Genomic DNA, 13,131 nt, shown 5'->3' with positions numbered 1-13,131 from the left:
ATGGGTTTCCTACAAGTTTTTATTGAGCTATTTTAGACACAATTTGAGTAGTTAATATCAATTGGGAATTGAGGAGATGGAAAAATTTCAAATACTGAGTGTGCACACATGTGTGTATGTGTGTGTATATATTCTCGTGATCTTATTCAGCCCTTTCTTAGAGGTTGTGGAGTTTGTCTTCACAACCTAGACACAACTAAGCCATTTTTAAAACATAAAGAACAAAATGCTTTAGTTTGGATCCTAAAGTATGTTGGAATTATTTATAAATTATGTATGAATTTATGTTGATGATTGACGTTTGCAATACACTCTAGACTTAATATAATACCAACAAAAAATACTGCGACTCAAATTATTTTGGTCTCTTTTTCTTTCTTTTTTTAAAAATAATTTTTATTGATTTTAGAGAGGAAGGGAGAGGGAGAGAGAGGTTGAAACATCAATGATGAGAGAGAATCATTGATCAGCTTCCTCCTGCATGCCCCCTACTAGGGACTGAGCCTGCAACCCAGGCATGTGCCGTTGACCACAGTCAAACCTGGGACCCTTCAGTCAATAGGCCGACATGCTATTCACTGAGCCAAACTAGCGAGGGCTGTTTCTTTTTCTTGTTAATTAATTTTTGTTCAGTGATCTCTGTCCGAGCACATTCAGTTCACTGGATGCAAACCCTTATTTTTATGGTGTGGCATATGTGGAGGCTATTATATGTGAATAGTTAGATATCCTGGATCTAAACCACTAATTTTACTTATTTCCTCTTGATAGAAACTTATAACTATAGTGTAAAATTAAAAAAAAACACCCAAGTTTTTTATTGTTTGTTTGAATATACCTTTTAAAATTTAATCATCTCTGGTGCTCTGGAAAGTGGCCTGTAGTTGCATAGTTGTGTATGGTAGTATCCTCTTAGGTAAACAGTGTGACACCTAAAGGGAATGTGGGAGGGACTTTAAACACTAAAACTTAAAAGAGCATTAGCATTATATTGAGAAGAAAATTTGCAATATTCTTATATTGAGACTTTATTTCCAGGGAATAGAAAAAGAACAGACAGAAAGAAGACCCAGATTAGACGAATTAAACAAAACTGGACAAATTCTTTTGGAGCAAATGGGAAAAGGTGAGACCCTTGATTTTTTTTTTTAATGTGTTTTTAGATGGTGGCATTGCATCATATTTACAGTTTGACAAATCAAATATATATGTTTTGATACTCTAACCCTCTTTGCTAGAAGAGTGGTTTTCAGAAACTTTTTTGTCAGCAAAATGTTTTTTTTTTCAAATGAAATCTTATGCTGAGGCTGATTTATCAAACTGATAAAAGCAAAGTTGTTCTGCTTTTAGATAGGATCAGGGAACCTAAAACTCTGATATCTCAGCAAAACAGTTACATTCCACTGCATAGATTTTTAAAATCTCCTCCTTTGGGGTATATGCTGGGAAATTTTTTGTGTGTGTGTGTGTGGGGGGAGGGGGTGGGGAGGTCGGGGGAGTGGTTGTAAAAGAAAATTTTTTGCTTTGGCAACATCAGAGAGATAAAATTACATTAAGGTATGAATTTTGTGACCTAATATATGCTTTTTTAATTTCATAGGAAACCTTTTATATTTTGCATTACCATTTTTTTGAGCTTTGGTAGGACTGGAAATGCATTCATTACAGAACCCTGATTCTATTTATTTAATATGTTATTAAAATTTTTTAGGATGGGGTGGGAAGCTGAGAAATGGGGGCACTGATCTGACTAGGGATTATATGTTCTGGGTTTAATTTTATCATTTTCTGAAGGTGTTTGTTTTTTATTAGTGAGAGAATAAAAGTGATTTTTTAAAAGTTCCCCACTGTCGTTCCATGTTATCCATTATTGTAATTTTATAGTATTGCATATTATTTCTCCACTTGTGGTTAGTGCTGAAAGTCCTGCTGCTGCTCTAAAACCAGAATGTTCAACAGAAATGAGAGCACAATTGGGTGATCCTCTCTGTTCCCCTTTCTCCTCCCCTAGAAATTTGAAGTAAGTCCTAGAACACCGAAAATTAATAAGAGGATTTTTTTTATAGGGTGTAATCTGGCCATAGTCTGCCTAGGTAAGGAGGCAGGTAAATGATTCAGTTCATTTAGAAAAGCATATTCAAATAATCATGTCAAGAATATGTTCTATTTTATCCTTTTTAAGTAATTAGTAAAATGAGGAGCTATCAATTTGGCTTCGATTAGTCCTCTACGAGTTGGGTGTTCTATAGAGGTAGAAAAGTTATTATTTTGTGTCTCTGGGAGCAAAACAATTATTTTAAAAAACTGTGTGTAGGTTTCCTTTTTTATGATGCAAATTGTGCTTTCCTTATTACTTGATATTGGTCCAACCTATATTACCTCAAGCTTGGAGGAGGGAGATTTAAATTCTGAGAATTGGTTTGAAGGGGCAACATAAATGGATCATGGAATACTGTCAGTGAATAAACAAAGGAATTGGAGAAGCTGCTTCGGCTTCCCTAGTACCTAACGTGAGCACCCATTGCCTGTTTTCTAAATGAGCAGCGATACTTTTCATCTCAAAACTGTGTTTACCTGCTTGATTTTCTTTCTTGTTTAGCACAGAGTGCTGACATGAAATGAAGTGGTTGGCGTTATTCTTTTGCCCACTCAGAACAGAAGTGGCCTGGCGGAAGCACAGCCTCTGTTTCCATCGCTCAGTTAGTTGTCAGGAAGATGTCAATGTGTTTTGCTTATGACCCCCATTAACAGGGATGATTGAACTTGGACTGTGGTGTGAATGTCTTGCATAGGTCTAATTAATATTCCGTTACCTGCCTGACAGTCAGTGAACTTCAGCCACTGACATGGGTGATGTATTCAAATCCTGTCATGTGTGCATTTCTAATTTTCAGCGGATACAGGATGTTATAGGAATTTTTGAAATTGCATCATTTGTGGGTCTTAAGTGAACTTTCATTGTACTTGCCTTTTTTTCCTTAGTGCTCTCATTTCCCTGGATTTCGATGGTATATATTTACAAAGTATAATTGTCTTTATTGGCCTCCTATCTTCCCAACATACATGCTCTCCTGTGCAGATTTCTCATACTTTTTCATAGTACTTTTACAGATTTTATATGACAAAAGCTATTATTATATACTAGTGGCCTGGTGTACGAAATTCGTGCACAGGGGGTGGGAGGGGTGTCCCTCAGCCCGGCCTGCACCCTCTCCAATCTGGGACTCCTCAGGGGATGTCTGACTGTCGATTTAGGTGGGATCGGGCCTAAACCGGCAGTTGGACATCCCTCTTGCAATCCGGGACTGCTGGCTCCTAATCGCTCACCTGCCTGCCTGCCTGATTGCCCCTAACCACTCTGCCTGTCGGCCTGCTCGCCCCAAACTTACCCCGCCGCCAGCCTGATCACTCCCAACTGCCCCCCCCCCCGCCAGCCTGCTTGCCCCCAACTCCCCCCACTACTGGCCTGCTTGCCCCCACCTGCCCTCCCCGCTGGTCTGCTTGCGCCCAACCGTCCCCCTGTTGGCCTGCTGACCCCTAACTGCCCCCCCCCGCCGGCCTGACTGCCCCCAATTGACCCCCACCAATGTCCTGCTCACCCCCAACTGGCCCCCCCTGCTGGCCTGCTCACCTCTGACGGCCCCCCCCACTGGCCTGATCACCCACAACTGCCATCCCCTCTTGGCCCTAACCACCTCTACCTCGGCCCTGCCACCACGGCTTTGTCCAGAAGAACGTCTGGAAGGTCTCCCAGTCTAATTAGCATATTTCTTTTTATTAGTATAGATAGAGGCCTGGTACATGGGTGGGGGCTGGCTGGCTTGCCCTGAAGGGTGTCCTGGTTCAGGGTAGTGGTTCCCTTGGGGGGCGGGGCAGCCTGGGCAAGGGGCCTATGGTGGTTTGTAGGCCGACCACGCCCCCATTGGGGTGGGAGTCCCCACTGGGGACGTTGCCAGTCTGGGTGAGGGGTGGGGCAGTTTGTAGGCCAGCCATGCCCCCATGGAGTGAGGGTCCCCGCTGGGAGGGCGTGGCCAGCCTGGGTAAGGGGCTGAGGGCCATTTTCAGGCGGACCATGCCCCCCAGCGGGGACCCCATGAGGGTGTGGCCAGCCTGGGTGAGGGGCTGAGGGCTGTTTGCAGGCCCCTCTGGCTGGCCAAGTGACCCAAGCCTCCCTCGGCTCAGGCTGGCTCCGTGGCGCCTGCCCACAGGCCCCTCCTTTGGTGGCTGGCCCAGGCGGGAAGCTTGGCTTCCTCCATCTCCAGGGGCAACCCAAGCCTCTCGCTGCTCCAGCTGGCTCTGTGGCTGCCATCTTTGTTCCACTAATTTGCATATTCCCTCCTGATTGGCTGTGGGTCGTGTGGAGGTAGGTCAATTTATATATTTGTCTATTATTAGAGTAGATAACTTGATTATTTCTATGAACATCCTAACTCTCAAAAATGTGAGATAAGCCCTAGCAGGTTTGGCTAAGTGGATTGAGCTTCGGCCTGCGAACTGAAGGATCTCGGGTTCAATTCTGGTCAAGGTCACATGCCAGGTTGCAGGCTTGATCCCCAGTGGGGGGCATGCAAGAGGCAGGTGATCAATGGTTCTCTCTCATCATTGATGTTCCTATCTCTCTCTCCCTCTTCCTTCCTGAAATCAAAAAAAAAAAAAAATGTGAGACAAGCAAAATTATATATAAGATAAACAAGTCCTGGGGATATAATGTATCAAAATAAATAAGTAAAACTGTTGGGATATTCCTGCTTAAAAGTAAGTATAAGATACCAGTAATAAACATAATGGCATTTTTTCTGATGTATTTCTGAAGTAGGTAATATTACTGATGCATTGATGTTCTGGTATTTGCTGGTCTGTGTGTGGCGTGCCGGCTAGGCTTGCTGATGCTTGCGGGTCTGGCTGGTGGCTGACTGTCCCTACACTCCCCAGGCTGCTCCCAGCACTGGGAATTCTTGCTATTCATTTTGCAATTCCTATGACACTGTGGTTTGGTCACCAAAGACTTAAGCTGCTTTCTGGTTTTTGTAGCCAGCTGCCCTTTTTCTGATAACAGAGCGTCTACCTTCTGATGTCAGAGCCCCAGACACCTCCAGACAGTCCGTTTTATTTCCCTGGCTTAGGCTAGAAGCTAGCAGAGTGCCAGGATGCCAAGGATGCAAACACACCTTGTATAGGAAAGGCAGTGGCTGAAGTTCTGAGCTCTACTGATGGTCCTTTTTGTGATAGTGACAGCACTCCTGAAACACCATTTCAAGCTCCCCCTCTCTCACTTTGGTCAAGGAATTGAGCAGTTATTTTTAGCAGCGGCAGCAGCAGCATATTATTGCATCATTATAATTTAGATTTTATATTTATTTATTTTATTTTATTTCATGACTATATATATATTTTTTGTTTTGTTAAAAGGGACTTACGGAATGATCATTATATGTGAGATTACCTCATTATTTTGAGTATGTTAGAATCTTTATAACAAATTCCGAACTTTAGGATATATGAAGTGTTTGCTTATTTTTCATGTCTGTGTAGAAGGTCTTCCGACTGAAGATATAAAGCATATCCTGGAGAAGGTATTATCAGAATGGAAGACTGTATCTCAGCATTTGGAAGATCTGGCAAGAAAGATTCAGCTCCAGGAAGATACAAACACTTACTTTAAGCAACTCGACGAGCTTGACAAGACCATAAAGACAAAGGAGGAGTGGCTAGAACATGCCCCCTCTTCGGAATCCCCCCAGCAGGCCTTGCGGAGTGTGAAGGTAGAGAGACACCATGCGGATGTGAACGAATTCTGTGTCCAGTCCTGTATTGAAGGGAATGCTCCTTGTATCATGACCGTTAGGTTAATTCTGCTCTGATCAGCTTTCTGTGAGGACGTCCATCCTCTGGTGAGTTGTGTGACCCGATTTTCTCGTCCACAGCGGGAACTGACGAGTCTCCTTGGCCTCCACCCCAGAATTGAAACGGTGCGTGCCAGCTGTGCAGCCCTGAAGTCTAGGCCTTCTGCCCCCGATTTTGTCCAGCAGAGCTTTGAACGCCTCCTGGGCCGCTACCGATCTGTGCAGCAGGATTTAGAGGATCGTCAGCAACAGCTAGAGAACGGTAAACGTGCTGTCTCCTGCATCACCTCCCTGTTCGCTCTAATTGAAGAATTCCTCCCAATATTTGGACCTTTAGCACGTTGGCTTGTTTTTAGGACACGCACTCTGTTTGCCTCTGTGCCTGCTACTGTTCCAAGTCAGAAAGCACAGACTATTTCCTGGATTCACAATTGTTTGTGAAAATACAAACAGCTTTCACCTGCTGTAAAACCGTGTGGTAATAGGGTATCAGGCTTTTATTAAAGGGTGCTGTTCTTCCCTTTCCTTTAAGGAGGCCAGTCCATATCATTACTAAGGGCTAAAAAGAATGGTAAGTTTACTTCAGTTTGCTCAAGCTGGTTCACGTTTTAGCAGTACCATTTTCCCTTTTAAAAGAAATCATGTTCCTGTTTTGAAGTCTGAACATTTTAAAAGAGTTTTTACTTTTAGAATAAACCTGGTTTTGGCAAGTTAGCTGTTAAAAGTTTTGAGAGCTTATTCCTCATGTAATGTTTTTTTCTCCTTAGCTGTTGTTTAAGCCAGGAATTGTGTTGTATTAGGTAATGTTATGGGCAGTGCATGTTAAAAAGCTGCACGTTTAACCATACCCTTACCTGCAGCAATTGTAGATTGTGTATTGGTGAGCAAATGTGTCACATGCCCTTCCTTCTGGAAAGGCATTTAGACACCATACTCTTTGTTCATAGAATTCAGTTAACCTGGAATGTCAAATGTTTGACATTACGACCTCTTTTTGAATTGACTGTTACAAAACATGCTTTCCTTTTTGACAAGGATCCATAGGCAATTGAAATGTTTAGTTACTTAAAAATTCAATTTATTTTTATTTTTTGGGGGGTTTTTCATTGTGGGAAAATACATGTAACATTAATTTGACCACTTGAACCATTTTTAAGGGTGGGGTTCAGTAGTGTTAAATATACTCACATTGTTGTGCAACCAATCCCCAGAGCTCATTTCATCTTGTAAAACTGAAACTATACCCATTAAACAAGAGTTCTCCATTTCCCCCTCCCTCTAGTTGGCAACCACCATTCTACTTTCAGTTTCAATGAGTTTGACTACCCTAGATTCCGCATATAAGTGGAATCGAGTAGTCTTTGTTTTCTTGTGACCAGCTTATGTTGCTTAGTGTAAGATTCTCTAAGTTCATCTATGCCGTAGCATGTGTCAGAATTCCTTTCCTTTTTAAGGCTGAGTAATATTCCATTGTGTGTACGCACTACATTTTGTTTAGCCATTCATTTGTCGATGGGCATCTGGGTGTTTTCACCTTTTGACTGTTCTGAGTAATGCTGCTAGTTTTACTTTTGCTGCTAGCTGGTTTCATCACTTTGTGCTTCAAATAAGTTTACTCCTTTCCACACAAGCGTTGCTTATCTGTGGTTTTTACATTTGCGGGTGCAGTAGACTTCATTCCAGTTGGCGTTTGAAGTCATTGTTTCTCAGGGTGCCTGCAGCAGCCTGGTGTGGTGTCCCATATAGTGTCCACCACTCTGCAATGGCAGTCCGTCTGCACACTTGCGGAGGAAGACTGGCTGAAGGGATCTTTGTTTTCTTTTGTTCTTTGCATAGCTACTGGGGAAAAAGAGATGATATGAGACAGGGAAGCATTGTAGTACCATCTTCAGAGAGACATTTCATCATGACACAATGAAGAAAAATGATAGTGGGTTAGTTAATATTTCAAACATCAACATCCATAGGAATGATGTCACTGTCTGACTCTCAGAGATGCCAGTGAATGATTTCAGTATCTAACAGAGACCCTTTTAAATTTTAATTACAGCGTTTAACTTTTTTTTTGTACTAGAATTCCCTTAGTATATACAGAAGATTAATGTTATATACAGTAATATTAGGCTTCTAGCATTGTTCTCTCAAACTAAGTATTTTTAAATAAACAGAAATGAAGAGCCAACCTGGACATGCGTATTTGGAAACGTTGAAAACTCTGAAAGATATGCTAAATGATTTAGAAAGCAAGGCCCAGACATCGTTGGATGTCTTGAATGAACCTGCAAAGGTGGAGAATGCCCTGCAGGAAAAAAAGGTAATATATATTTTAGGTCTTAGAAATCTAGAGTCACTTCTAATATGTCACATATTTTGAAATATATTTTTCAACTATTTTAAAAAGCGTTAGTCACTTTTGGTCATAATTGGCCAAAAATTTCTTACAATTGAAAGCTACTATAATGTAGCACCTTAGCTAAAAGAAAAGATAGTCATATTAAATATTTTAATAGAATGAAACCATATTTTTCTTTTATTGTAAGTAACTTAAAATTCTCAACCTATTTATAATCTACTAAAATACATTTAACAAAATGAACAATATCAATTAAATTGACGTGTTGTACTTTTTCCATGCTGAGGGAAAATGCTTCTCTGATCATTTAGGATACATGGCTCTGAACCATTTCATCAGATAAAGCAGGCCACCGAGTGAGCCCCACGCCCGGGCCCTCACTGGGTGTGTTATTACAGAAGGTTTAGTGTAGAGAATGCACTACACTACACTACATGTACACTCACCCACATACAACTCATGAAGGGAAAGCTTTAACTTTTCTGATTGTGCTTATTTTTTTGATGATTTTTTCACAGTCTTTGAAAAATATATTTTTATTGATTTTAGAGAGGAAGGGAGAAGGGGAGAGAGAGAGAAACATCAGTGATGAGAATCATCAACCACCTGCCTCCTGCATGCCCCCTACTGAGGATTGAACCGGTAACCAGGCATGTGCCCTGACTGGGAATCAAACTGTGACCTCCTGGTTCATAGGTCAGTGCTCCACCACTGAGCCACGCTGGCTGGGCCACAGTTTTTTTTTTTGTTTGTTTTTTGTTTTTAATTTAATGCTTTTTAAAAGGTGACTTTTAACTGTTTATAGCTCATATTATTACATCTGTACAGGTAATTTGTTGTACATATTGTTAATCTTTTAAAATTTTCTTCCAGGCTCTTGATGAAATCCTTGAGAATAAAAAACCTACGTTATTTAAACTTGCAGAAGAAACAAAGGCTTTGGAGAAAAACGTTTCTCCAGATGTAGGAAAAATGTATAATCAAGAATTTAGTGATGTTCAAGGAAAGTGGAACAAAGTGAAGGTCAAGGTTTCCAAAGATCTGCATTTGCTTGAAGAAATTATCCCCAAACTGAGAGCTTTTGAGGTAAATCTAGAGACCATTAGGAATTTATGTTTATTCCAGGGTAAAAGAGTAGTTATCATGTAAGACTCAAATATCTATTATTTGAATATCTTGCATTTTTTCTACTGCCACATTTATTATGTACTTAAGTAGGGATTTATAACTTGCCTAACAAAGCTGTATGTTTACTGTGCTGGAGAGCACAAAGATAAGAGAAAATTACTTAAAAATGGTCAAAATAAAGTTTCAGGGATGAGGAGCTCGCATGATATACAGACTGGTGACTAGATTGCAGGGGTACCTAAGAGTGGTCGAAGTTGCCTGGGTAGCAACAGATACCTGAGTCTTTGAGGCTGGTCTTGTTTTTAAGGTTTTAGATATTTGGAGTTGAAAAATCTGAACTAGGCCCTCAACAGACTGTGTCAGATTGGAAAAGCAGGTAATTTGAGGTGTACGAAAATTCAGAAATGGGATCCTTTGCTACGTATTAAAATGTCTACAGAGGAAGAAGCAATGATAAAATCCCAGAGGAAAGGATAAATGTGATCACACAAGGAGAAAATGGTAAAAGTCAATGTCAGAATATTAAACACTTGCCTGTGAGGAAGATGGAGAAGTAGAGTTTCCAAACCGCCTGGTTTTGCAATAGGAAATATCTGGATGAAGAGTGTTCCCATCATACTCACCCTCCATAGGCTCTGTGTCCTCCTGAGCCTCCTTACTGGGTCTTTTGTGTATGTTTTTTTGCACGTAAGTATCCCAAAATGTACTTCTAGAACAGAACCTGGCTCAGAGAAGGAACTCCATAAATATTTCCAATGCCTGAAATGAGATCAGTACTAGGGGGCTTAGCTATGGAACTATATATCCCAAGAGAACATATGTAAGAGATTATGTATATTTATATATTTGGATTTAGATCCCAAGAGAATTTGTGTTAAAGGTGATGTTAAAAAAGTGAGAAGATTAAAAATGAAGAAAATAATTCATTTTTATTGAGCATCGGCTCAGACCGGCTCCGTGGCGCCCGCCCACAGGCCCCTCCTTTGGTGGCCCGCCCAGGCAGGAAGCTTGGCTTCCTCCGTCTCAGGGGGCAACCCAAGCCTCCCGCTGCTCCAGCTGGCTCTGTGGCCACCATCTTTTCTCCATATTGAGAATGATGGTTTAAAAATTAAAATCAGAGGGCATGTAGAAGAGGGTGGGGAAGGCTGTACAGATGAGTGTGAAAGGATCCAGAATGATGAGATGACAGTGGTGACCATTGAACTTGGAGGGAAGCTCTTTGGCTCAAGAACCAGTGGACAGGTCCAGTGAATGATGAGGAGGAGAGTAAAGATGGTAAGGTTTTTTTTTGTGTGTGTGTGTGTGTGTGTGTGTGTTTGTGTGTGTGTGTGTGTGTGGTGATGGTGGTGGAGGAAGGAAGTGGTTTTCTCTAAGTGTAAGTTTTAGTTCTATACTGAGATATCATTAGAACAAACCTGTAGTTTCCAATTGGTGTGCTGCAAGAATTCTTAAAACATGCAGTACCTGACCAGTCAGGGGCACTGAACTCTTTTCCCTTAGATTGTAAAGTAAAAAAAAAAAAAAAAAAAAAAAAATAGCCAACACAGCAATAGCTGTCCAGTGTGAACAAATCAAAATTACACCTATTTTTTTTTTGTCAGGTTGGCAAAAAATATATTTTTTGGTGTTCCACCAAAGTTTAGTAATTAATTTATGTGTTCCATGAGATGAAAAAGTTGAAATGGCTGGATTAAATCATTCATTTTGAAGAAGAATATGTTATGTGTAGCTTAGTATTTTTGACTCACTTAACATTGTGAGTGGATCCATTTCCCCTCGTCTGTCTTCAGTTATAATTCTTTCCAGCTTTAAAAAACAGAATTACCTTTATTCACAATTCTAAAATTTTTGGGTGGTATCCAAGCATTGGATTATCAGTGGTTCTTAGGCCAGGGGTGATTTTGCCCCCTAGAGGACATTTGTTATTGCTTCCAGACAGTTTGTTTGCTGCAACATGGGGGAAGAGAGGGTGCTATTAGCTCTAATGGTAGGGACCCGGGCTGCAGGTGAACATCCTACAGTGCACAGGACAGTAGTGCTAAAGTTGAGCAATGCTGGATTAAATCTTTCCCATCTTTTCAAAAGATCATTGTTTTGTTTTTTTTCAAATTTTATTCCTAGGTGTAGTTCAGGAAATTCATAGGTGAAGACTAACCCAAAGGTTAATCTCCTTTTGACTCTTAAAAGTGTATTATAGGGAGAGGGAAGTTTGGGGTGGGGGGGGGTGTGAGTAGTGAGAGATTAACCAAAGAATTTATATGCATATGTGCATAAACCATGGACACGGACAATAGTGTGGTGAAGGCCTGGGGAGGCCAGAGTGCCGGGGTCCAACCCCAGCAGGTCCAGGGGTTCCCAAAGGCGTGGACGGAGTCGGCGAAGAAGGAGTGACACGGAGACAGCATTCAGTTGATCAGCGGCCTAGCCAGGATCTCCATCCAAGTTCTGGTCTCGATCTCCAGGGAGGTTCTGCTTAGGATCTCCAGCCAGGTTCTGTGTCCATGTTGTCTTGCTAGGTTCTCCAGCCAGGTTCTCCAGGTTCTCCAGCCAGGTTCTGTAGCCATGTTCCCTCGTTAGGTTCTCCAGCCAGGTTCTGTCCAGGTTCTCCAGCCAGGTTCAGTCACCAGGTTCTAGTCAGGTTCTCTTGCCAATTTCTGTAGTCAGGTTCAGTCCAGGATCTTTTGCTATGTTCTCTCGCTAGGTTCTGTCTCTAGGTTCTGAGGCCAGTTTCTGTCCAGGATCTTTTGCCATGTTCTCTCCAGTGAAGTTCTTCTGTCTCTAGAGAACTTTCTGTGTAGGTTCTGTGCCAATTTCTGTCTCTCTAGTTCTGTCTCCTGCTGTCTTGTTACATCTGTATTTATACCAGTTGATTCAATCCTATCAATCTCTATTACAAAGGTTAGGGCGTTTCTTCTCTCCATTCCAGGGAGTAAAGATTATGTAGCTTAAGCATGATTGTTCGTAGTTAAAGTGATTAATTACCCGCCTGGCACTTAGTTGAGGGGTTTTATTCCCTCCCTAACTTCAGGGGAAAATCCCTACCTGGGGAAACAATCTTTCTCAGAGAGGAGACCTTGGTTAAAACACATAGTGCCAAGAAGGTGAGCAAACATTTTAAGAACAGTATGCCATATATGCCAGGTCCTTTGAAACAGCAAGGATGGACCGGCTCCCGGCACCAGAGCGGGGTGGAGAGGGTCAAAGGGAAAAAAGGGGGACATCCTATCTAATAAAAGATAAAAAGGGTAATTAACCGTACCTCCGCTACGCTTCCCATTGGCTAATCAGGGCAATAGGCAAATTAACTGCCAACCAAGATGGTGGCCGGCAGCCATGCAGCTGAAGCGAGCAGGAGGCTTGCTTGCTGCAGTGATGGAGGAAGCCAAGGTTCCCTGCCTGCCGTGGCCCGGCTCTGAGCCCGAAAGCAATAATGTTTCAATTATAGAAGCTAAACAAACCCCAGATACCTGCTTTCAACCGGCTGAGACCTCAGAGCTGGGAGCGCCAGTGATGGCAACAATGTTTCAATTATAGAAGGTAAATAAATCTCAGAATAAAAAAGAAAAAAAAGAAAAAAAGGAGAGCCTGGGAGCTTCAGTCGCTGGCCAGCCTGAAAACGGCCCTCAGCCCCTCATCCAGGCTGGCCAGGCACCCTAGTGGGGACCCCCACCCTAAAGGGGGTGCAGGCAGCCTGAAAACAGCCATCAACCCCTCATCCAGGCTGGCCAGGCACCCCAGTGGGGACCACCACCCTGAAGGCGATGTGACCAGCTGCAAACAGCCATCAGCCCCTCACCCAGGCTGGCC

The 13,131-nt window shown here is 42.1% G+C and overlaps 1 protein-coding gene across 1 annotated transcript in view; it reads left to right on the top strand.

Annotated features, from left to right (window-relative positions):
* Positions 1 to 13,131, top strand: part of UTRN (utrophin) — a 445,898-nt gene that overhangs the window by 136,198 nt on the left and 296,569 nt on the right. The window contains exons 20-24 of the mRNA XM_081094315.1: positions 1,039 to 1,126; positions 5,533 to 5,762; positions 5,925 to 6,105; positions 8,012 to 8,157; positions 9,070 to 9,282. Of these exons, the coding sequence (XP_080950441.1) occupies positions 1,039 to 1,126; positions 5,533 to 5,762; positions 5,925 to 6,105; positions 8,012 to 8,157; positions 9,070 to 9,282 (858 nt within the window). The remainder of the gene's footprint in view (positions 1 to 1,038; positions 1,127 to 5,532; positions 5,763 to 5,924; positions 6,106 to 8,011; positions 8,158 to 9,069; positions 9,283 to 13,131) is intronic.

The sequence above is a fragment of the Myotis nattereri genome, assembly GCF_964212035.1.
Source record: "Myotis nattereri genome assembly, chromosome: 6".
NCBI classification, from domain to species: Eukaryota; Metazoa; Chordata; class Mammalia; order Chiroptera; family Vespertilionidae; genus Myotis; species Myotis nattereri.
The sequence above is the reverse complement of the archived record's forward strand: the minus strand, read 5'-3'. Positions and strand labels throughout refer to the sequence as shown.